The 26,081-nt window shown below is 39.5% G+C and overlaps 1 protein-coding gene across 1 annotated transcript in view; it reads left to right on the top strand.

Moving 5' to 3' along the window:
- The window catches only part of PDS5A (PDS5 cohesin associated factor A), a 169,578-nt gene that overhangs the window by 123,722 nt on the left and 19,775 nt on the right, over positions 1–26,081 (top strand). Inside the window, exons 24-31 of the mRNA XM_025385282.1 lie at positions 1,724–1,847; positions 2,112–2,316; positions 2,852–2,966; positions 16,135–16,267; positions 16,810–16,929; positions 20,014–20,076; positions 21,097–21,242; positions 24,441–24,549. Of these exons, the coding sequence (XP_025241067.1) occupies positions 1,724–1,847; positions 2,112–2,316; positions 2,852–2,966; positions 16,135–16,267; positions 16,810–16,929; positions 20,014–20,076; positions 21,097–21,242; positions 24,441–24,549 (1,015 nt within the window). The remainder of the gene's footprint in view (positions 1–1,723; positions 1,848–2,111; positions 2,317–2,851; positions 2,967–16,134; positions 16,268–16,809; positions 16,930–20,013; positions 20,077–21,096; positions 21,243–24,440; positions 24,550–26,081) is intronic.

The following is a 26,081-nucleotide window of genomic DNA, read 5'->3' as shown; positions in this document are numbered from 1 at the left end:
ATCGAGACCATGGTGAAACCCCGTCTCTACTAAAAATAGAAAAAAATTAGCCGGGCGCAGTGGCCGGCGCCTGTAGTCCCAGCTACTCGGGAGGCTGAGGCAGGAGAATGGCGTGAACCTGGGAGGCGGAGCTTGCAGTGAGCCGAGATTGCGCCACTGCACTCCAGCCTGGGCGACAGAGCAAGACTCCGTCTCAAAAAAAAAAAAAATAAATAAAAATAAAAATAAAAGAATCATATGAAAGCATATACACAAGCATGTTCCTGCAGCATTATTTTCCATCACAAAAAATAGGGGAATGGTTAACCATGGAATGAACACCCATTAGACAGATCCTAACTGGATATCATATAATATAGTATTACCTTTTCTAAGCTGCAATTTCCTCATCTTATGGAGTGAAAATTAATTGAGATAAAGCCTATAAAGTGTTTTTCACACCTGCCTGGCATGGAGTAAGCACTCACATAATAGCTATTAATTTTGATTCCTGAATGAATGCCATAGAAACCATTTGAGGCTCCCTCATTGTTACCAGTGCTCATTGTAACAATCCTGTTGTCCAAGAGTGCCAGGTTTTTTCCTCTGTATGCTTAGCAACAGTCCCAGTGCGTTCCGGCTAGCTTTCTGCATTTCGTGAAGTGGTCACAATAAATATAAAAGCCATGCTGTGTTCCACATAGAAGTCGAAGTAGAAAGATTCCCATGCCATCCCATTCATTACCACATAAGTAATAAAAATTCATACTGTGGGGGTGGGAGTGCCAAGGCTTCATAGGTTCCATTTGAAAACTGTATTCTGCAAAAGGAGGTCAGCCCCAGAAACTCAGACAGACACTGACTCTTATATTTCATATCCTTTAGGTATTTGTCTGATACTTCTTCCCTCTTAACTGCAGCCCTGCCATTTCAGCATGCATAAAGCTAGATTCCTGTTACACGTTTATATGCAGGAAATAGATTTTAAATTATGATAGGTGATTTTTTTTTTTTTAATTCTTTGTGGTTTTTTAAATCAGGTTTTCTTTTTTTTTCTTTTTTTTTTTTTTTTTTTTTTTGAGACAGAGTCTCACTCTGTCGCCAGGGTGGAGTGCAGTGGTGTGAACTTGGCTCACCAACCTCCGCCTCTCAGGTTCAAGCAATTCTCCTGCCTGAGCCTTCCGAGTAGCTGGGAGTACAAGTGCGCACCACCATGCTCAGCTAATTTTTTTGTATTTTTAGTAGAGACAGGGTTTCACCATGTTGGCCAGGATGGTCTCAATCTCTTGACCTCGTGATCCGCCAACCTCGGCCTCCCAATGTGCTGGGATTACAAGTGTGAGCCACCGTGCCCAGCCACTTTAATCAAGTTTTTGACAATCGATATGTATTTCTCTTAAAATGAGGGATACTCCTGATGTAAAGAGTTTTTCCTAACCTTGCAATTACTGTGGTTGCAAGAATAAGCAGAGTTGTTGGGATGTGGTAAAGTATCTAACTTAGAGCTGGACTAGAAATGAAGGCAGGTAAATTTGTAATCAGAAAGTCACAATGATTTGATTTGATTATGAAAGTCACAATCCCTTGTGTTAAGTTCATGGACTCAAAGTAGCTTTCCCATATTTGTACTTCATTTTAAGCATAAATTATCCTCTAAGGACCCTACATTCAAAAAGGGACAAAAGCATTTTTATGAATGATAATGGTTATAGGAAATGTTTATTTCTTTTTTGTTTGTTTATAGTAAATCTGATATGTCTCGCTTGCGATTAGCTGCTGGTAGTGCCATAATGAAGCTTGCTCAGGAACCTTGTTACCATGAAATTATTACCCCAGAACAGTTTCAGCTCTGTGCACTTGTTATTAATGTAAGTAACAATCTTATTTTTGTCAATTACTTGTCTTCAAAGTTGAATACATTACTTTTCTATGGATACAAATCCATTTATTATGTGAATATATGCACAAAAGGTACTGCTATTATTACCTGTTTAACTGTCTTCCAATTATTACATTATTTATTCCCCCATATAATTATTTTTTTTAATTGAAGAAAACATTAAGAATACTTAAACTGCTGGGTTTTTGTTTAATAAATGGTTACCAATTTAAGTTTTTCTGTGCTGCTGTAGGATGAATGTTACCAAGTAAGGCAGATATTTGCTCAGAAGCTACATAAGGCACTTGTGAAGTTACTGCTCCCATTGGAGTATATGGCGATCTTTGCCTTGTGTGCCAAAGATCCTGTGAAGGAGAGAAGAGCACATGCACGACAGTGTTTACTGAAAAATATCAGTATACGCAGGGAATACATTAAACAGAACCCTATGGCTACTGGTAAGTAACTCAAAGTTCTCTGTGCGCAAATATATTTTGTCAGTGTATCAATTTTTAGTTTTTTTTTCTTGTCATGTGTTTCTATTATAGTTTATAATAAAACTGGGAGTTTTATAGAATACTGTCATTGTAGTTATTATGTACTTAAAAACTGAACTCCTCAGTCCTGTTTATGCTGCATTAACTCCTGGCAAACTGCATTTTTCCTACAGGATCAGGAGTGTGGTTTAATTTGAACATATTGCTCGGATGTCAGACTAAATAATTTTTTCCTAGCTTTGCCAGGGACCTGTTGTTTAATGGGTTTACTATCTGATACCTTTGACTTTAATATCTTTCAAAAGTGAAATATAACTCCATACCAGGTACCAGAAAAAGAAATTGAAAAGTGAAGTGCAAAGTATTTTAGTATCCAGGTGTCATGTTGCGTCTAATTTAGAAATAACTGAGGGAAAAAAATGGAAACTTAAGTGGTTAGAACTCAGTCCACTAAGACATTTTATAAAGATTGTTTTTAATAATGTTTTTACTTCAGAGAAATTATTATCACTGTTGCCTGAATATGTAGTTCCATACATGATTCACCTTCTGGCCCATGATCCAGATTTCACAAGATCACAAGATGTTGATCAGCTTCGTGATATCAAAGAGTAAGTCTTGTTTTTCGAGAACTCAAAAAATTATGTTTAGTTTTCAGTAAATGGTAAATTATGTATTGTTATGTTTATATTTCCATTAGAATTAGAATCTCCTTATGGTTTTATTCATTTATTATAAATTGCCAGTTTCATCTTTCAAAAATTTTCCCATCTGCCAGGTTTTGGTTGTTCATTTTCTGTTTGTTTGCAGCTAGTCAAGCTATTCAAGTCTTTGAAATAGGTTAGTTTGGTTATCTTAGATATTATATTTGATTTTTACTATTTATTTTGAGAGAGTTTGAATATGGGAAGAGTACTGAAGTGTGTGAAATAATTGGAGTTGGAACTGAAAACAGTGGAGCATATTTTTTATTCTTTGTTCTGTCTAGCATGCAAGAGCTTCGAGTATCTTTAAAAATTTTTTTGGATACATAATAATTGTACACATTTATGAGGTACACATAATATTTTGGTACGTGCATATAGTGTGTAATGAGAAAATCAGAATAATTAAGATATCCATCCCCTCTTCATCCCAGGCAATCGGAGCTGCAATGAGCTATGATCAAGCCACTGCACCCCAGCCTGGGTGATAGAGTGAGACCCTGTCTCTAAAAAATAATAGTAACAATAAAATTGTTAAAATACAAATAAGTTATTGTTAACTATAGTCACCCTACCGTGGTATCAAATGTCAGAACTTATTCCTTGTATCTAAGTGTATTTTTGTACCCATTAACTAGTCTCTTTTTTTTTTCCCCCGAGATAGAGTCTTGCTCTGTCACACCGGCTGGAGTGCAATGGCACGATTTTGGCTCACTGCAACATCTGCCTCCCTGGTTCAAGTGATTCTCCCATCTCAGACTCCTGAGTAGCTGGGACTGCAGGTGCTTGCCACCACTCCTGGCTAATTCTTTTTTTGTATTTTTGTTAGAGATGGGGTTTTACCATGTTGGCCAGGCTGGTCTCCTGACCTCATGATCCGCCTGCCTCAGCCTCCCCAAGTGCTGGAATTACAGACATGAGCCACTGCACCTGGCACCCAGTCTCTCTTTATTCCCCCTTTCCTCCTACACTTGACAGCCTCTGGTAACCACCCTTCTACTCTCTGCCTGTATAAGATCTTCATTTTTATTTTATTTTATGTTTTTAATGAGACAAGCTCTTATTCTACCCCCAGGCTGAAGTGCAGTGGTGTGATCAGGGCTTATTGTACCCTGACCTCCTGGGCTAAAATAGTCTTCCACCTCCGCTTCCCGAGTAGCTGGGACTACATGTGCCACCATGACCAGCTAATTTTTATGTTTTTTGTAGAGATGGGGTCTCACTGTGTTGCCCAGGCTGGTCTCAAATTCCTGGACTCACGTGACCCTCCTGCCTCAGCCTCCCGAAGTGCTAGGATCTTCACTCTTTTAGTGCTCACAAAAAAAGTGCCTTCACTCTTTTAGTGCTCACATATGAGCGAGACCATGTGATATTTGTCTCTGCTTGGCTTATTTCACTGAGCATAATGACTTCAAGCTCTGTTCATGTTGCTGAAAATGACAGAATTTCATTCTTTTTTATGGATGATTTTTCATTGTGTGTGTATATATCCTACATTTTCCTAATTAATTTATCTGTTGAGGGACACTTAGGTTGATTCCATATCTTGGCTGTTGTGAATAGTGCTACAGTAAATATAGAAATGCATCTGTCTCTTAGATGTACTAATTTCCTTTCTTTTTTTTTTTTTTTTTTTGAGACAAGTGTGACTCTGTTGCCCAGGCTGGAGTGCAGTGGCATTAATTTAACTCACTGTAACCTCTGCCTCCGCCACTTCAAGCTATTCTCATGCCTCAGCCTCCCAAGGAGTTAGTACTACAGACGTGTACCACCACGACCAGCTAATTTTTGTATTTTTAGTAGAGACCGGCTTTCACCATATTGCCCAGGGTGGTCTCCAACTACTGGCCTCAAGTGATCCACCACCTGGGCCTCCCAAAGTGCTGGGATTACAGGCATGAGCCACCGTGCCCAGCCAAGATATACTGAATGCCTTTATTTTGGATATATATCCAGCAGTGGGATTGCTGGATGATATGGCAGATCTGTTTTTGGTTTTTTTTGGTTTGTTTTTTTTTTTTTTGAGAAACCTTCTTTTTTTTCTCTCTCTCTCTTTATAGAGATAGGATCTTGTTATGTTGCCCAGGCAGGTCTTGAACTCCTGGGCTCAAGCAGTCCTCCCACCTTGGCCTCCCAAACTTCTGGGATTACAGGCATGAGCCACCACACCCAGCCTGGGAAACCATCATACTGTTCTCCATAGTAGCTTCAACATGGTGTCCCCACTGACTGGAGCACTGAGTAGTCACGAAAGTTCAAGCACAATCAGTGCCCTGCTCTTTGTCCCCAGTTCATCCCAGGTGGTTCTGCCCATCTAGCACTCCCAGTGGTTCTCATGGGACAGGACTGGAGTGGGCTTCCCAGACTTGTGGAGAGCTCAGAGTTCCACCTCCAGTTCCCTCCTCTCATCTCAGAATTTCTAGGGAAATTGTGTGCAAGTAGTGTTCTGACAGTTTAGGAGATCAGGGTGGTGCAGTCTGAAATTGAACTGTTTCTCTTACCAGTGGTGGCATCACTCAGTTCTTCTCCTGCTTCTGGTGCATTAAAGATGGTATTCTTGTCTTAAATATTTTCTAGATGTTCTACCATCTTGCTGAAATCATTTCCATTTTTGTGTATCTTTAAACATAATTTTTAAATTACCATGTAATTTGAAGTTCCAAATAATGTTTTTCATGGCGGGTGTGGTGACTCTCACCCGTATTCCCAGCTACTTGGAATGCTGAGGTGGAAGGATTGCTTGAGCCCAGGAGTGGAAGGCTGCAGCGAGCTCTGATCCAGCTACTACATTCTATCCTGGGTGACAGGAAACCCGGTCTGTTTTTTTTTGTTTGTTTAAGGTTTTCAAAATGTAGTTACATAACTTTATGGAAACTAGTAAGTTATTGTGTCAGAAACAATTTTTTTGTTAATTATGTTAAATATATATAGCAAAATTTGCCGTTTTTAACCACTTTTAATCATACAATTAAGTGGAGAAATGTCCAGTGACTTTGCCCTTTTATATTAATTGGGTTATCTTTTTGTTATTGAGTTGTAAGAGTTCTTTTTGTATTTGGGTATTTATCTCTTATCGGGTATATCATTTACATTCTTGATAGTATCCTTTGATGCACGAAAGTTTTCATTTTAATGAAGCCCAGTGTATTTTTTCTTTTGTTGCCTATACAGTACTTTTGTTATCATAATTAAGGAGCCAAATCCAAGTTTATAAACATTTTTTACTGTGTTTTTGGCCAGGCACAGTGGCTCACGCCTGTAATCCCAGCATTTTGGAAGACCAAGGCGGGTGGATCACCTGAGGTCAGGAGTTCGAGACCAGTCTGACCAACATGGTGAAACCCTGTCTCTACTAAAAATATAAGAAATTAGCTGTGTGTTGTGGCGAGCACCTGTAATCCCAGCTACTCGGGAGGCTGAGGCAGGAGAATCGCTTGAACCTGGGAGGCGGAGGTTGCAGTGAGCCAAGGTCGCACCGTTGCACTCCAGCCTGGACAATAACAGCAAAACTCTGTCTTAAAAAAAAGAAAATTTTACTGTATTTCCTTCCATGACTTACAGTTTTAGCTCTTTAGTTAAGATCTTTGATCCATTGTAAATTCATTGCTGCAGGTGGTATAAGGTAAACATTCAGATTCAGTATTTTGTTTGTGAATATCCAATTTTTCCAGTACCATTTGTTGAAGAGACTGTTCTTTCCCCAAAGATTGGTTTTGGCACCCTTGTCAAATATCAACTGACCGTATATGCAAGTGCTTACTTCTGGGCTCTCAATCCTATTTAATTTGTATGTCTGGCCTTATACCATGTAACTCTGTCATTACTGTAACTTTATAATAAGTTTCAGAGTTGGAAAGGCTGATTTCTGTTCTTTTTCAAGATTGTTTTGGCTTTTGATATTTCCTATGAATTTTAGGTTGCATTTATCTATATTTCTAAAAAATTCCATTGTTCTTTGATAGGAATGGCATTGAATCTGTATATTGCCTTGGGTGATACTATCTTACCAGTATTAAGTCTTCTAATCTGTTAGCACAGGATGTCTTTGCATTTATTTAGGCCTTTGATTTTTTATTTTTATTTTTATTTTATTTTATTTTATCTTATTTATTTTTCCAGCACTGTTCTGTAGTTTTCTAGGTACGGGTCTTTGTGTTCCTTGGTTAAATTTATTTCTAAACATTTTATTCTTGGCCAGGCATGGTGGCTCACACCTGTAATCCCAGCAATTTTGGGAGGCCGGAGCGGGAGAATTGCTTGGGCCTGGGAATTTGAGACCAGCCTGGCAGCATAGTGAGACTCTGTCTCTTTGTAAAAAATTAAACAGAAAAAAGAAAATGGGTTATTGATGTCTCCAGTTCTTATTAAGGCACTCTATTTCTCCCTTCAATTCTGTTGATTTTTTGCTTCATAGATTTGGGGACTTTCTTGTTTGTTTTGTATATATTTATTACAGTCACATTTTCTTGCTAGATTGACCTTTTATCAGTATAGTCCTTGTGATCTCTTGTTAGCTTTTTGACTTTAAATCTGTTTTATCTAATAATAAAATAGCCACTTATCTCTACTGTTACATGAAATATCTTTTACATTAAAAGTAATTACTGGCCGGGCGCGGTGGCTCATGCCTGTAATCCCAGCACTTTGGGAGGCCGAGACAGGCGGATCACGAGGTCAGGAGATTGAGACCATCCTGGCTAACACGGTGAAACCCCGTCTCTACTAAAAAATACAAAAAACTAGCCGGGCGAGGTGGCGGGTGCCTGTAGTCCCAGCTCCTTGGGAGGCTGAGGCAGGAGAAGGGCGTGAACCCGGGAGGCGGAGCTTGCAGTGAGCTGAGATCCGGCCACTGCACTCCAGCCTGGGCGACAGAGCGAGACTCCGTCTCCAAAAAAAAAAAAAAGAAGTAATTACTGATAAGGAAGGAGTTTTGCTAAACAGCTGTGTATTTTCTTCTTTTTTTTTTTTTGAGACAGAGTCTCGCTCTGTCACCCACGCTGGAGTGCAGTGGCGCGGCGCGATATCTGCTCACTGCAAACTCCACCACCTCCTGGGTTCACGCCATTCTCCTGCCTCAGCCTCCCTAGAAGCTGGGACTACAGGCGCCCGCCACCACGCCCGGCTAATTTTTTTGTGTTTTTAGTACAGACGGGGTTTCACCGTGTTCGTCAGGATGGTCTCGATCTCCTGACCTCGTGATCCACCCGCATCGGCCTCTCAAAGTGCTGGGATTACAGGCGTGAGCCACCGCGCCTGGCCTTAGCTGTATATTTTCTGCATATCTTGTTTTTTGTTGAATTCCTCCAATTTTGCCTCTTTCTTTTGTATTTAGTTGACTTTTTTGTGGTGAACCTTCTGACTTCTCTTTTGTAAAATTTTTAGCTATTTCATTAGGTTTTAGATCACAGCTGACACCTCAAATTTATAACAACCTATTTCGAATAATAGTAAATTTGTTTCAATAGCTTATGGACACATTGCTCCTCTACATCTGTATTTTCCCTCCCTTTATTTTTTATTATCACAAATCACATCTTTATAGGCTATATTCCCATTTACTTAGATTTACAGTTACTGTTTTATGCATTTTCCTTTTATTTTTATTTTACTTATTTATTTTTTTTTTGAGACAGAGTCTCACTCTGTTGCCCAGGCTGGAGTGCAGTGTCACAATCTCGGCTCATTGCAACCTCCGCCTTCCAGGTTCAAGCAATTCTCCTGCCTCAGCCTCCTGAGTACCTGAGATTACAGGTGCCCGCCACCAAGCCCGGCTAATTTTTGTATCTTTGGTAGAGACGAGGTTTCACCATGTTGGCCAGGCTGGTCTCAAACTCCTGACCTCAGGAGATCCACCCACCTTGGCCTCCCAAAGTACTGGGATTACAGGCATGAGCCACCACGCCCAGCCGCATTTTCCTTTTAAATCATGTATGAAAAAAATGAGTTATGAGCCAAAGTACAATAATACTGTCTTTTAAATGTACCTATATGGTTACTTTCACCAGATTTACTTATTTCTTCTTGTGGCTTTAAATTACTATCTAGTGTTCTTTCATTTCAGCCTGATAGACTCACTTTAGCATTTCTCATACGACAGGTCTGCTAATGACAAACTCCCTTTGCTTTTGTTTATTTGGAAAATGTGTTGGTTTTGTATTTATTCTTGGACAAAGACAAATCTTATATAGGATATAAGATTCTTTAAAAAAAAAAAAAAAAAGATTCTCGGTTGACGAGTTGTTCGTTGACCCCATTCATCAACGGGGTTTTTTGTTTTTTGTTTTTATAGAACTTGAGGATGTCATCCCACCACTGCCTCTTGGCCATTATGGTTTCTGATGAGAAATCAGCTCTTATTCTTATTGAGGATCCTTTAACATGAGTCACTTCCTTCTTGGCTGCTTTGAAGAGACCTTTATCCTTTATCTCTTTATCACATGTTCAACCATTTGACCCTAATGTGTCTCAGTGTGAGTCTCAGATTTCATCCTGCTTGGAGATAGCACTGAGTTTCTTGGATGTATAAATTCACATCTTTCATAAAATTTGCAAGTTTTTGACCATTATTTCGTCAAATATCTTTTCTGCCACTTTCTGTCTTTCCATTTGGGAATTCCATGATGTGTATGTTAGTATTTCTGATTGTGTCTTGCAGGTTCTTTAGATTTTGTTTTTCTTCATTCTCTTTTCTTTCTGTTCAGACTGAGTATTTTCAATTGCCTTATCTACAGGTTTGCTGAATCTTTCTGCCTGCTGTAGTCTGCCATTGAATCCTCCTAGAGTGAATTTTTAATTTCAGCTGTTATACTTTTCTGTCCTGGAATTCCTGCTTGGTTCGTTTTAATTATTTCTGTCTCTTTATCAGTATTCTCTGCTTGTTCATACATATAATTATCTTTGTTTCTTTTATCTCATTGAGTATATTTAAGACAGTTGATTTAATGTCTTTGACTAGTCACTCTAAAATCTGGGCCTCCTCAGGGTTAATTCCTAATTCTTTCTTCTCCCCTGTGAGTTAGTCATATTTGCCTGATTATGTGATTTGTAGTTTTTTGTTAGGAATTGGACATTTTAAGTACTATAATGTGATAACTCTGAAAATCTGGTTCTTCCCCTCTTTCTAGATTGCTTTTGGTTCTTGTAGGGCGCAGTCCACCATTCTGACTTTTCTAAACTACTTTCACAAAGTCTGTATTCCTTGTTTTGTGTAGGCCTTGAAGTTATAGTTCTGTTATCTTTATGGTCAGCCTGTGACCCTGACATAGATTCCCTTCACTGTTGAGATTCATCCCTTCTCCCATCAAACCAGGTGTTTACCTCCTGGTTACTGGGTCCCATGAGCTTCCAGAGTTCTGCACAAGTGATTATGATTGGTTTTTTCCAGCTTTCGTTTTGTTGTTGCAATTGATATCTGAAATTTCTTAACTCTGCCGTTTTTCTGACATCAGTAATAATTTATTTGAATTTGGAAAATCTTACTTAAATATAGCCTTTAATGTTTATTTAATTTTTTTTTTGCTCTGTCGCCCAGGCTGTAGTGCAATGGCGCCATCTCGCTCACTGCAAGCTCCACCTCCCGGGTTCACGCCATTCTCCTGCCTCAGCCTCCCGAGTAGCTGGAACTACAGGCACCGGCCACCATGCCCAGCTAATTTTTTGTATTTTTAGTAGAGACGGGTTTTCACTGTGGTCTCCATCTCCTGACCTCGTGATCCGCCCGCCTCGGCCTCCCCAAGTGCTGGGATTACAGGCATGAGCCACCGCGCCCAGCCACCTTTAATGTTTAATGATTACCTTTCTCCTTTATTGATATTCAGTAAGATAAAATTGAAAATGAATTCATTAAGAAGAAAATAATTATTCATAATTATACCCCCTAAAAGTCCATCATTGCTATTAACAGTTTGGTCTGTATCTTTCAACACTTTTTCTTCTTTATATGTTCATACTTCCTTAACAAATATTTATAGAGTACTTTCGATGTGCCAGGTATGCTAGGTTCTTGGGCTGTGAGGTTATGTAATATGAGTATCATATATATTCCCTTAAGGTTTACAGTCTAATGGAAGATGAAGAAGGGTGAAGAGGTGGTTACAATATGGTATGTGATATATGCTCTGCTGTTGTGGGAGTACCTAGAATAGGCACATAACTCACACTTGGAGGGAGTCAGAAGTTAGAGGAGGAAGGAAAAATAATCTGTAGAGCAGAACTTCTAATAGTGTAGACTTCAAACATATCACTGCTGGAAAGAACAGAGAATCAGAAAACGACCTAGAGGAAGAATATTGGAGGTCAAGGAGCAGCAGTTTGGAAAAATGATCAGGAACCCGCTAACTTTCATTGGCTTTTTATTATATGTTAAGTGTACTGGAAATACTACCTCATTTATTCTTGAGAACAATGGGATAATTACTGTTGTTCCCATTTTATTTTTGTTTTTGTTTATGTTTTGAGATGGAGTCTTGTTCTGTCGCCCAGGTTGGAGTGCAGTGGTGTGATCTTGGCTCATTGCAACCTCCGCCTCCCAGGTTCAAGCGATTCTCCTGCCTTAACATCCCGAAGTAGCTGGGACTACAGGCATGCACCACCATGCTCGGCTAATTTTTGTATTTTTTTAAAGAGATGGAGTTTCACCATGTTGGCCAGGCTGGTTTCAAACTCCGGGCCTCAGGTAATCCACCCGCTTCGACCTCCCAAAGTGCTGGGATTACAGGTGTGAGCCACCGCACCCATCCCGTTGTTCCCATTTTACAAATGAAGATACCAACAAGGGTAAAGTCACACAGCTAATAAGTGTCCTTTGAATTTAACAACAAACTGTATTTATTTGCTTACTGGTTGGAAAAATTGTTTAAAATGTGTTTAGCAACAAAGCACTCACTGATAACTTTGGCAGGGGCAGCTGTAGTAAAGCAATGCAGATGAAAGCCAAATTGCCAAAAGATAAGGAATACATATCGTTTAGACAAATCTTTAAAAAATTGGCTATGAACTGGGGAGGAAGAAGACAATGGAAAGTATTTAAGGAACCAGGGGATAAAGTGTGGTTGTAGGTAAAAGAAACGATGGTAATAAATTGAGGTGAGGACTTCTAAAAGAAGAATTTGTGAGGCGGTGGGATCTTAAAGATAGATAAAGGGAAGGCCAGGAAATAAAAATAATTTTCCAGGACTGCTGTTAAGTAGTTGAGGAGGTCTCATCTAATGACTTAGGCTTCTAAATGATAAAGGAGCAGAGTCTACTGGTAGGTGAGGGTGATAGAATTAGATATGAGTAGTGTAAAGATTGGAAACAGCTGCTGTGAAGAAGTAGCTAAAAATCCTGGTGACACATAGGATAGCTGGCTAGCATAAAGTACCAAGTTAAAAATTTTAAATTTATAATTATATCAAGCTTCTCAGCTACATGGTTTTTCTGTAGCATTAAACAATTCTAAATATAGCTGTCAAGAAGCCAAAGACTTGGATTGTTCTTGAGTTTTTCAAAGCAAGTGTACCAGAAGAAAAATTGGTAAGAGAGTTGACACTGTTTTCAAAAAAGTGATTAAAATGTTGAGAGGTCATGACAAGAGGATTATTTGAGTCCAGGATTTCAGAACCAGCCTGAGCAACATAGCAGGACCCTATCTCTACAAATAATTTTTTTGAATTGACTTGGTGTTGTAACATGTGCCTGTAGTCCCAGCTACTCGAGAAGCTGAGGCAGGAGCGTCGCTTGAGCCCAGGAGGTAGGCTGCAGTGAATTTATAATTTCACAGGTGAACAATTTCTAAAGATTAACCAAGTCTAGGAATGTCTGAGGCAGTGAAATGTCTTAGGCAAAGAAAATTTACCAGGATTGGAACCGCCAAAGAATTAGGAAATCGTGTTGAGTAGGTTGCCCAGAAAATAGGCAGGACTTAAAGATGGAGTCGAGGAAAAATGTCATCCAGAAACTAAATGAATGCAAGGAACATAGGGAAGCTGATAGATAAGTTGACAAGGAGAGGATGGTAGAAGCAGCCAAATGGCACAAGCTTCCTTGGAGTAATTGTACATAAACATGAAAGAATAACTGGAATCAGCATTGGGGATGATAGAAGCTGAACCCACTCTCTGACCCTGAGTATGCATCATCTAATAGAATGAGCAGTTACAACTTTAGGGGAATGCAAGGCAAGCATTCTTGGAGTGGGGGTATGGTTTCAGTTATGGCAAAAAGGTGAAGTGAGCATTCATTGAAGTTTCTTTTTGGGGGGAAAGTATATTCCAGAGAGCTCAGTGAAAAGACATTGAGATGGAGAGGAATTAGCTCCTTTGGATAAGGCAAGAAGAAGCAGAGGATTATGGGAGTCTGTGTACTTCGTAGGATGGGTAAACATTAATGATTACATTTCTTGGGCAGTATTGAGGATGCAGAAGTGAGACACGGCCCCAGGGTTTTCATCATATTCTAATTTCACAAAATGCCATTTTAATGTCTATTTTATATTGTTTTATAATACGTTTTGTTTTGTATTGTTTTGTGTCCTGTTTTAAACATAACATTATATTGAACAGCTTCCAAGTACTAAAATTTATTGAGTCAATTGGTTCATGTTAGGTAGCACATTAGTCTCAGCATGTTTGCATAAAATTAAGGTGGAATTGGCGTTCTTATCACAAAACAATCATACTTTTTTCCAGTTACTTCAAGGAATAAATTCTCTATTATGTTGATGTGCATTCAAGTATTTTATATATATACTAATGTTTAAAACCTTATTGCAAGATTTTTTTGTTACAACTTTTTAAAGAAACGCTGCATAGGAATGCTTCCTCACCTTATCCCCTAAAACTGAGAGTAATCCTAACCCTATACTTTTGTGAAAAGGGATCAAACAAATCTTCAAGTTAATAGAAACTCAACAGAATTCTGACCTAAGAGTTAAGGAAATGACTTCATTGTTTACATAAATAAATAGAATCCTCAAACCTGTAGAACCGATGTGTTCAGTGTTGCCACCTTTGTCTAGTACATAGTTACTCAGATAATGTTTATTATATTTATTTTGTGTATTTTTGTTAAAAATATAAAGGCAGACCTGGTTCTAATCCTAGCTCCATCTTTTTATCTCTGTGACCCTAAACAGGTAATGCCTCAAAAAAAATAGACAGCCAAGCGTGGCAGCTTACGCCTGCAGTCCCAGCACTTTGTGAGGCCAAGGCGGGTAGATTGCTTGAGCCTAGGAGTTCAAGACAGTCTGGGCAACCTGGCGAAACCCCAGCTCTATAAAAATTAGCCAGACATAGTGGCGAACGCCTATAGTCCCAGCTACTCAGGAAGCTGAGGTAGGAGGATAGTGTGAGCCCAGGACACCATGACTGCTGGGGCTGTGATCACGCCACTGCACTCCAGCCTGAGAGGCAAGCAAGACCCAGTCTTAAAAGACAGACAAAAAAAAAAAATAGGTTCTATATATAATGGTGATGATTTTTCATATTCTTTATAGAGTTATGAGGATTATATGACGGTAAAGTGCTTAGCCTAATGCTTATTAGATAGTAAGCACTCATTAAATATTTGCTAATTTTTATTATATGTGTTGTTATTCATTATTCTGCTCCTTTCTTTGATCAGGATTCTAGCAGCTATCCAATATCTAACTAGAGTTGACAACTCTGCCAAAGTTAATAAATATTATTGAAACAATCAACTATCATTTAAGCCATTAAGCTAAAAAACTAATGCATGCTACAGTAGTCTCTTAAAACAGTTACGTGGAATGTAGGAAAAGAAACTTTTACAGAGTATCATCAAATAATTTCTCCCCTGTTGATGCAGTAATGTAGTAGTCATGTCACTGCCTGAAAATCCCAGGATCTTTATAAAAACAGGCCCCATTTCCAGATTTGTCTATTTAAGTTCTCCAAGCAGTTCTGATGTTCAGCCTGATTTGGGGTTCACTTTCACTTGGAAATTCAAATGTTCCCTTCAGACACAATGTGTTAAATGAATATACAGTGACAAGTGTAGAATAGCAAAAGTGGTTTGAGATTGTGACTCCTTAATTGAGTGGCTGAGTACCACACACATCAGCGTCATAGCACATGCAGTTTAAATTTGTTTCTCAGCAGAACTGCATACCAATTGTAGAACTTCTGCATAGCTTATAAATAATCAAAATACCAAGACTGCTGTGTGTTGATTTGCTCATCATTGCTGGGTGTTAAGATACATCGGATTATCTAAACTTACCTATAGGGTGAATCTGTGTTTTCTTCTGAGAGGGTGTCACTTTTTTTTGTCCAGGCTGGAGTGCAGTGGTGTGATCATGGCTCACTGCAGCCACAAGTGATCCTCCCACCGCAGCCCTGCAAGTAGCTGGGACTACAGGCACCCACCACCATGCCCAGCTAATTTTTGTTTTTTTTTGTAGAAATGGGGTCTCACGGGGTCGGTCTCGAATTTCTTGTTTTGTTTTTTTTCCATTTGAGACGGAGTCTCACTCTGTCACCCAGGCTGGAATGCAGTAGCACAGTCTTGGCTCACTGCAAGCTCCGCCTCCTGGGTTCATGCCATTCTCCTGCCTCAGCATCCCAAGAAGCTGGGACTACAGGCGCCTGCCACCACGCCCATCTAATTTTTGTATTTTGGGTAGAGACAGGGTTTCACTGTGTTAGCCAGGATGGTCTCGATTTCCTGACCTCGTGATCCGCCTTCCTTGGCCTCTCAAAGTGCCCGGATTACAGGCATGAACCACCATGCCCGGCCTCGAATTTCTGGTTTCAGACAATCTACCCACTGCAGCCTCCCAAAGTGCTGAGGTTGTAGGCATGAGCCACCATGTCCAGCTAGGGTGAATCTTTATATGCCTTATGAAACTGTCAGAATTTCTCATATTAAGCTATGTTTTCATTTTTTATATATTATTTTATGCTTTGATTTTCCATTTGAATAGAATATTATTAATAGGATAATAACATGTACTAGTCATTAAAGTTGATCATTTTACTTTATTTTATTCAGACAACAGAAATTCCTGTTAACATATTTATTGCTTTAAGCTAAAGCATCTGTCTATATCTAGTCTCTTTAATGTGTTTACATTTAGGTGCCTATGGTTCATGCTTGAAGTTTTAATGACAAAGAATGAAAACAATAGCCATGCCTTTATGAAGAAGATGGCAGAGAACATCAAGTTAACCAGAGATGCCCAGTCTCCAGATGAATCCAAGACAAATGAAGTAAGATGAGTCTTAGGCCAGTGGGTGTTAAGATGTAATAGAAAAATATATTGTCCCACTTTTTTTTTTTGGGGGGGGGGGCATACATAATAATTTAAGTTTTAGAATGTTTACAAAAGTAAATGAATAGTTTTTATTGCACTTCATTACAAGTGAATTTTATTTCAAGAATCTTTAGTGCTCTGAAAAGACATTATAACCTTAGATCTAGAGGATAAGAATAAAATGTACAACTATGCTATTTTACAAACTTACAGTAAGAGTTAGAGACAAATGCTTGTTCTTTTTGTGTGCTTTCTTTGGTTTGGTTCATTCATTTGTTATTTTCCATGCATATTGGCATTCATGTTAAATTCATATAGAGGGATTTTTCTTTACCAGAAGGCTGCATAAACAATGCTGAACAGAAATATGGAATGTTCAAGGAATAAATAACAACCACAGTATCCTTCTTCTAACTCTAATGTATACATTTAGTGGAATTGGTAATTGTGATTATTTTGCAATATTAAAAGTTATATATGATTCGTTTTCTTCCCTAGAAACTGTATACAGTATGTGATGTGGCTCTCTGTGTTATAAATAGTAAAAGTGCTTTGTGCAATGCAGATTCACCAAAGGACCCAGTCCTCCCAATGAAATTTTTTACACAACCTGAAAAGGTAATTTTCTTCCTCTCATTTTTCCTACTACACTAAACTGATTTAAATTTCAGTTACCATCAACCATTGTGGCAAATACTGAATTGTCTTGACTACAGAGTAAAAAAAGAAAATCAGAGTTTATCAAAGAATGGGAGATTGTCTTACACAGCCCTGAACATTATTCTGCCTTGAACAGAAGACTACAAATATTGTTGATCTTATGTTTATTTTAGGAATTTCTAGCATTAGAGTTTTCAGATTTTTAAAATTATTTTAATCTCATTTTATTGAAACGTGGTATTTTTGCAGACAAAAATTTTTAATATTTGGCACACTGTAAGGAGGGACAAGTTCCCTCCTCTAAGCCTCAATTTCTTCATCTTTATAATGCAGATGTTAATAATACATATGGACAATTACTAATATCTAGGTTTATATGAAGAGTTCATCACATAAAACCATTCAATAAATGGTGTTATTAATTAATATACAGTGTATCTATTCTGCTTTCAGCAAGTTGTTTCCCATGTAAGTAAAATTTTCAGGTAACCCAGGTTCTGTTAAGTATTTCCAGCTAATTTGGATTTTTTAAAGCTTTTATTTATTTCCTGCTTTTAGGTAGTATTTTAAACTTGTTTCACTTTCTCCTGTAAATGTATATATATATGCCTCAGTAATGACCCCTTTAGAGCAGTGATTCCCAACCTTTTTGACACCTGGGACCAGTTTCGTGGAAGACAATTTTTCCACAGAGAAATTGAGGTGGGGAGATGGTTTCAGGATGAAACTGTTTTACCTCAGGTCATCAGGCATTAGTTAGATTCTCATAAGGAGCACACAACCTAGCTCCCTCGCATGCATAGTTCACAGTAGGGTTTGTGCTTCTGTAAGAATCTCATGCTGCCATTGATCCGACAGGAGGCAGAGCTCAGGTGGTAATGCTTGCTGGCCAGCCACTTACTGCCTGCTGTGCATCCCAGTTCCTAACAGGCCGCAGACCCATGACCTATAACCCATACTGGTCTGCGGCTCGTGGGTTGGAGACCCCTAGCTTAGAGAATTCTCCAAATGCACATTCCAAGAAATAAACAGAGCTTCCTACTTTGAATGCCGTACTTTACTAAAAGTTTGCTAAAATGTAATGATTTTTATTATTTAGTATTAAACACTTAACTATGCCTTGCTTTTGATAGAAATAATGAGAATTGCAAAAGTATGCTCTCTAATTGAATCCACTGATCTGTATAAAATTTTTTTTTGTTTTGTTTTTGTTTTTGTTTTTGTTTTTGTTTTTGTTTTGTTTTGTTTTGTCTCTGTCACTCAGGCTGGAGTACAATGGCTTGATTTTGGCCCACTGCAGCCTCCAACTCCCTGGCTCAAACAGTCCTCCTACCTCAGCCTCTCAAGTAGCTGTGACTGCAGGCATGTGTCACCACACCTGGCTAATTTTTTAACTTTTTTGTAGAGAGGTGGTTTCATCATGTTGGCCAGGCCTCAAACTCCTGGGCTCAAGTGATCAACCCACCTCCAGCATCCCAAAGTGCTGGGATTACAGGCATGAGCCACCATGCCCAGCCTGTAAAATGCTCTTAAGTGAGCTGTTGAATTAAAATTAATCCTGTTGTTGACCCAGGACCATCATGAATAGAATAATACCTGAATAGAATCTTCGTAACAGTGGTGATACCATCATCAAGAATTAAATTCCTGCATGTCACTACACCTGTCTGGCCTCATAAATAACAATTTTTGTGGTTTTTTTCTTTTGATATTTTCTGTGTTGTAGTGTTTTAGTCTTTTTAATAGTAACTTAGGTTTTTCTGTTTTCAGTATGCAGCATTCCTTATTTTTCTAACATGTTGCTTTCAATGTGTTATAAATTCATAAACACTAGAAAACTAGGTTTGTGAAGTTAGTGAACCTAGTGAAGCTATAGTATATCTTTATGAATGAAGTGAATGAACTTTGGTACACAGGTTTCTTGATGTTTATTTTAGCTGCATAGAAGACTGTGCAAAAGAAATGATACGGCTTTGCCTAGCACACATGACAAAACTGTGATTTCCTCACAGGCACACTTTGTTCTTTCCTACTTCTGTGAAGGTAAATTTAATACAATTAAAAAATATTTTTTAATGGGATTACTTAAAACTTATTTATATTTCCTGAGTTTAGTAGCTGGTTTTGCTTCACTGACACAACGTTGTGGTTTATTTGTTTGCCATTTTCAGATACTAAGCAGGAAGAGGCATCAAGAGATCAAGTTTGAACTCCTAATTTGTATATAGATACAACTCTCAAAGTGCTATCATTTTCCACATTTCGTTTAAATCGTTTATTTACTTGTTAATATCACAGCTGTCAACATAATTCACTTAATTGTATTTTGACAGTTGGTCTACTTATGGTTCTAAGAAACAGTTTTATGTGTTTTTTGTTGTTGTTTTTGTTTGTTTGTTTGTGTTTTGAGATGGAGTTTCACTCTTGTCACCCAGGATGGAGTGCAATGGCACGATCTTGGCTCACCACAACCTCTGCCTCCCAGGTTCAAGTGATTCTCCTGCCTCAGCCTCCTGAGTAGCTGGGATTACAGGCGCATGCCACTCGGCCCGGCTAATTTTGTATTTTTTGTAGAGACGGGGTTTCACTGTTGGCCAGGCCAGGCATGTCTCAAACTCCTGACCTCAGGTGATCTGCCCACTTTGGCCTCCCAAAGTGATGGAATGAGGCTCACAGGCGTGAGTCACCACACCCACCCTGAGTTTATGATGTGGTGGAATTCAATGAATAAATTTAACGAATAAACTGCATTGAACCATATGAAAACATGGGTGTGCTTTATTTATGGTGTGATTTAGGAAATTTATCTTTGACATTTGCCTAAGTGTGTGTGCCATCAGTTTAATTTAAAGCTAGACTTATGGTATGGCTTGTTAAATGTTTCGTTTGTTTGACGAACTGGTATATGTGTTAGCACAAGTGTATTTATTATTGCAAGGCACAATACCTAAAAAACCTTATTGGGATAATTAAAATACTCATGTTCCCTTTGATTGATGTTTCTTTTTTCTTTTTCTTTTTTCTTTTTTTTTTTATTAATAGGACTTCTGTAATGATAAGAGTTATATTTCAGAAGAGACAAGAGTACTTCTGTTAACAGGAAAGGTATTATGTACTTAATAATTTTGAGATCTTTGTTTCATGTGTATATTGCTTCTGCTATTCCTAGAAATACCTTTAAATGACCACTAGATTATATAGTTCCTGATTCTTAGGGATCACATTATGGATTTAAAGCATCTAAAGCAGCCATGCTTTTAGACTTTTTCTGCCAGCAACCACTCTTCTGAATTGCCACTGTGTGTTCTCATCAGTAATGTTAAGCACAGTTTATTTACAATTCACAAAGAAGGCTTTCCTGGGAAATGCTATAACCAACTTAGGTATATAAGATAAAAGAAATAATTTTATACTACTAATGAATTAGATAATTCATGTTCTATATAAGTAATACGGTGACACCTAGAACAGCAAAAGGAAATTTAGTTTTTTGTAAACAATTCCTAAAGTATTACTCTATATATATATCTCCAATAGTTAGTTTATAGGAGCGTTTATTATGTATTTTGCTATATTTTAGGGGAACTTTGTATTTTGATTGAATAATAAAGGATAAATCAATATTACCTAGTTATTATTAAGTAGAGATATGCTCATGACTTTTGATTGTATTAAGGCAGCCAAACACAATTTTACAGAATGAACTTTTTTTTTTTTCTTGAGACAATCTCATTTTGTTGCCCAGGCTGGAGTACAGTGGTGCAATCTCAGCTCACTGCAACCTCCACCTCCTGGGTTCAGGCAATTCTTGTGCCTCAGTCTCCCAAGTAGCTGGGGCTACAAGCTTATACCACCACACCTGACTAATTTTTATGTTTTTGGTAGAGGTTGGGTTTCACTGTGTTGGCCAGACTGGTCTTGAACTCCTGGCCTCAAGTGATCCACCTCCCAAAGTCCTGGGATTTATAGTCAGGAGCCACTGTGCCTGGCCCAGAATGAACATTTCTGATAAATTTAACTAATTAGCATTTAACAATATCTCTTACTTTTGTCTAAATTTACATGCATACATGGTAAGATATAAACGTGTGTGTTTTACGGGGGGTTTTTTCTTTTTGTTTTTAGCCAAAGCCTGCTGGAGTACTAGGTGCGGTAAATAAGCCTTTATCAGCAACGGGAAGGAAACCCTATGTTAGAAGCACTGGCACTGAGACTGGAAGCAATATTAATGTAAATTCAGAGCTGAACCCTTCAACCGGAAATCGATCAAGGCAACTTTTCTCTCCAATTATTTTGTTACTAGCACTCACTACTTGGTTTATCTTTTATTCCTAAAGCGCTGTCTCATAAAATAGTCTTCTGTCGTTAGAGGTGTTCTGATACAAAATAATATTGATGGATTTTAGTATTTTCTTTTTCTTTTTTCTTTTTCTTTTTTTTTTTTTTGATACGAAGTCTCGCTCTTGTCCCCAGGCTGGAGTGCAATGGTGCAATCTCGGCTCACTGCAACCTCCACCTCCCGGATTCAAGCGATTCTCCTGCCTCAGCCTCCCAAGTAGCTGGGATTACAGGTGCCTGCCACCACGCTGGGCTAATTTTTGTATTTTTAGTAGAGACAGGGTTTCGCCATGTTGGCCAGGCTGGTCTCGAACTGCTGACCTGAGGTGATCCACCCCCTTGGCCTCCTTGGCCTCCCAAAGTACTGGGATTACAGGCATGAGCCACCACACCCAGCCAGTATTTTATTTTTTTCTCAATTTTATGTAATTATTATTTTTTTAAGAGACAGGGTCTCACTTTGTTGCTTAGGCTAGAGGGTAGTGGCAGGATCATAGCTCACCATAGCCTCAGACTCCTGGGCTCTAGGAATCTTCTCGCTTCAGCATCCCAAGTAGCAGGGACTACAGGCATGCACCACCAACCCCCAGTCAATTTTCTTTTGTACTTTTCATAAAGATGGGGTTTCGTCATCTTCCCCAAGTCGGGCTCGATCTCCTGGGCTCAAGTGATCCACCCACTTCAGCCTCCCAAAGTACTGGGATTACAGGTGCAAACCACCGCACCCAGGCACATTTTAGTATTTTCAGTGAGGAAATGAAGAGTGTACTGCACACTTTGAAATTATTAATATATAGCATTCTAAGTGTGTAGAAAAGTTAACAGAAAATAATATAAGAATTAATACAACCAATTTATATCAAAATGCTTTTTTTAATATTTTTGAGACAGAGGGTCTCTGTCCGTCACTCAGGCTGGAGTGCAGTGATGGGATGTCAGCTCACAGCAACCTTCACCTCCCGGTTTCAAGTGATTCTCGTGCCTCAGCTTCCTGAGCTTACAGGCACACACCACCACTCCCAGCTAATCTCTGTATTTTTAGTAGAGACGGGGTCTCACCATGATTGCCAGGCTAGTCTCTGCCCACCTTGGACTCCCAAAGTGCTGGGATTACAGTCATGAACCATCACGCCTGGCCCAAAATGTTTATTTTTTATACATAAGAAAATTCAGCGCTTAGGAAAACTATGAAAACATAACTTTTAAATAAAATGAAATGCTTTTTAATCTTTAACTCAAATTAGTATAGGAGAGCTGGGTATAGTGCATTGCGGCTGTGATCCCAGAACTTTAGTAGGCCAACGCAGGATTATCACTTGAGGCCAGAAGTTCAAGGCTAAAGTGAGCTATGATGCCACTGCTACCCTCCAGCCTGGGTGACAAAGCAAGACCCTGGCTCTTTAAAAAAAGAAAAGGCAATGTGTGATGGCTCACACCTGTAATCCCAGCACTTTGGGAGGCGGAGGAAGGATAATCACTGGAGCCCAGGAGTTCGAAACCAGCCTGGGCAACATGGGGACATACACTTGTAGTCCCAGCTACTTGGGAGCTCAGGAGACAGAGGCAGGAAGATCACTTGAGCCGAGGAGTTCTAGGCTATATCAGGTATGATTACACAATTTCATTCCAGCCTGAGTAAGACCCTGTTTCTTTTAAAAGTATAGGATAAGTTTACATTGTTCTAACATTTTCCACTTATAAAAATATTCCATGTTTAACATACTAAGTATTCAGTGTATTAGCTACTACATAAGAATTTCTACCTGCAATTTTTTTCATGAACATAATTATTTTGATACATAATAATTGTGCATATTTATGGGGTGTTTGTGATATTTTGGTATATGCATACCATGTATAGTGATCAAATAGGGTAATTAGGATATCTGTCACGTCAAACCTTTTTTTTTTTTTTTTTTTTGAGAGGGGGTCTCGCTCTGTCGCCCTAGGGTGCTGTGGCCGGATCTCAGCTCACTGCAAGCTCCGCCTCCCCGGGTTCACGCCATTCTCCTGCCTCAGCCTCCCGAGTAGCTGGGACTACAGGCGCCCGCCACCTCGCCCGGCTAGTTTTTTGTATTTTTTAGTAGAGACAGGGTTTCACCGGGTTAGCCAGGATAGTCTCGATCTCCTGACCTCGTGATCCGCCCGTCTTGGCCTCCCAAAGTGCTGGGATTACAGGCTTGAGCCACCGCGCCCGGCTGTCACGTCAAACCTTTATCATTTCTGACCCTACTCGTAGGAACGTTTAATATTGTGGTTTTTATAGATATTGTTCTTACACATGAAATCTTAAGAATAAACTCAACCAGTGATGTTTTAAACCACTTTTCGCAAAAATGAAGCCCAAGATATAAAATCAATTAATGTGGTTTAAAGAATAGTGGGGCCTCAATTACCTACCAAATAGCCTCTTCTGACAGCCCCCTTTTTTGTAGAACACTGTGGAAATGACAACTATACTATGGTCTGTGGTTTTATTTTTGTTTTAGGATTTTCTATTCCCAAAAGATAGTTTACAATAGTTGGATTATTTTGTCTCTTGACAATTAACCCTTTTATCAGGTAGTCTTAGGCAGTCATTTCTGTCTTAATGTTATTAAGACAAAATGGAAATAGATACCACTTTATCAAAGCTAAATGGAAAATGGTTTTGTTTTGTTTTTTTTTTTTTGAGACAGAGTCTCGCTCTGTCACCCAGGCTGGCGTGCAGTGGCCGGATCTCAGCTCACTGCAAGCTCCGCCTCCCGGGTTTACGCCATTCTCCTGCCTCAGCCTCCCGAGTAGCTGGGACTACAGGCGCTCGCCACCTCACCCGGCTAGTTTTTTGTATTTTTTTTAGTAGAGACGGGGTTTCACCGCGTTAGCCAGGATGGTCTCAATCTCCTGACCTCGTGATCCGCCCGTCTCGGCCTCCCAAAGTGCTGGGATTACAGGCTTGAGCCACCGCGCCCGGCCGGAAAATGGTGTTTTTAAAGCAATAGTCTATAACTACAGAATATCCGAATCTTGCTATTGTTGCTTCATTTGTCCAAATTTCGAAACCATCCTAAGCCTTTTTTTATTGGTTTAGGTGAGAGAGTGAACTTTCTCTTCATGGAAATATGAAGTCTTGGTTTATTTGTCTTAAACAGGGAACAGAGTTCAGAGGCAGCAGAAACTGGAGTTAGTGAAAATGAAGAGAACCCTGTGAGGATTATTTCAGTCACACCTGTAAAGAATATTGACCCAGTAAAGAATAAGGTAAAGTTAATTTTTTTTTTTTTTTTTTTTTTTTTTTTTGAGACAGAGTCTCGCTCTGTCACCCAGGCTGGAGTGCAGTGGCCGGATCTCAGCTCACTGCAAGCTCCGCCCCCCGGGTTCCCGCCATTCTCCTGCCTCAGCCTTCCGAGTAGCTGGGACTACAGGCACCCGCCACCTCGCCCGGCTAGGTTTTTCTATTTTTTTAGCAGAGACGAGGTTTCACTGTGTTAGCCAGGATGGTCTCGATCTCCTGACCTCGTGATCCGCCCATCTCGGCCTCCCAAAGTGCTGGGATTACAGGCTTGAGCCACCGCGCCCGGCCAATGTTAAAATTTAACAAGTGGATTTTTTCCATGGAGATTATGACAGTTTTTCCATAGGGGTAAGAAATCTACAACCAACATATTAATCCACATGCTACATTTTAAACTTGTGTGTATTACCACCCCTGGCTATACTTTGTTACACTTTCCAAAAATGATTCGGCTTACCTCCATCCACTTTATTTTATAAGAATTTATGTGGTCTGGCTGGGCACAGTGACTTACACCTGTAATCTCAACGCTTTGGGAGGCCAAGGAAGACAAATCACCTGAGGTCGGGAGTTCAAGACCAGCCTGGTCAACATGGTGAAACCTCATCTCTACTAAAAAAAAAAAAAAATTACCAGGACGTGGTGGTTGGCAGTGAAATCCCAGCTACTCGGGAGGCTGAGGCAGGAAAATCTCTTGAGCCCAGGAGGCAAAGATTGCAGTGAGCCAAGGTAACGCCATTGCAGTCCAGCGTGGGTGACAGAGAGAGACTCTGGACCTCCAAAAAAAAAAATTTATGTGGTCACCCATAATGGTATCCTTTTCCTATACTACCCATTTCAACTCTTTTAAAGAATAGGAATTGAGGCCCGGCACGTTGGCTCACGCCTATAATCCCAGCACTTTGGAAGGCTGAGGTGGGCGGATCACGAGGTCAGTAGTTTAAGACCAACCTGGCCAACATGGCAAAACCCCATCTCTATAAAAGTAAAAAAATTAACCGGGCATAGTGGCAGGCACCTGTAATCCGAGCTACTCAGGAGGCTGAGGCAGGAGACTTGCTTGAACCCAGGAGGCAAGACTCTGTCTCAAAAAAAAAAATAGGAATTAGAGTTTTTAAAATCTTTCAAAAGTTTATTGATTCCTACCAGTGATCAGCCCTTTACTTTGTTTCTACTGTGTTTTTAAAAGTTCATTTTGGCTGGGTGCGGTAGCTTACACCTGTAATCCTAGCACTTTGGGAGGCAGAGGTGGGTGGATCACTTGAGGTCAGGAGTTCAAGACCAGCCTGGCCAACATGGTGAAACCCCGTCTGTACTAAAAATACAAATATTAGCTGGGTGTGGTGGCGCACTCCTGTAATCCCAGCTACTCGGGAGGCTGAGACAGGAGAATCACTCGAACCCTCAAGGTGGAGATTGCAGTGAGCCAACATCATGCCATTGCACTCCAGCCTGGGCGACAAGAGTGAGACTTGATGAATCACTTGAAGTGAAACCC

Source organism: Theropithecus gelada, chromosome 5, assembly GCF_003255815.1.
Source record: "Theropithecus gelada isolate Dixy chromosome 5, Tgel_1.0, whole genome shotgun sequence".
In the NCBI taxonomy this organism is placed as follows: domain Eukaryota; kingdom Metazoa; phylum Chordata; class Mammalia; order Primates; family Cercopithecidae; genus Theropithecus; species Theropithecus gelada.
The sequence above is the reverse complement of the archived record's forward strand: the minus strand, read 5'-3'. Positions and strand labels throughout refer to the sequence as shown.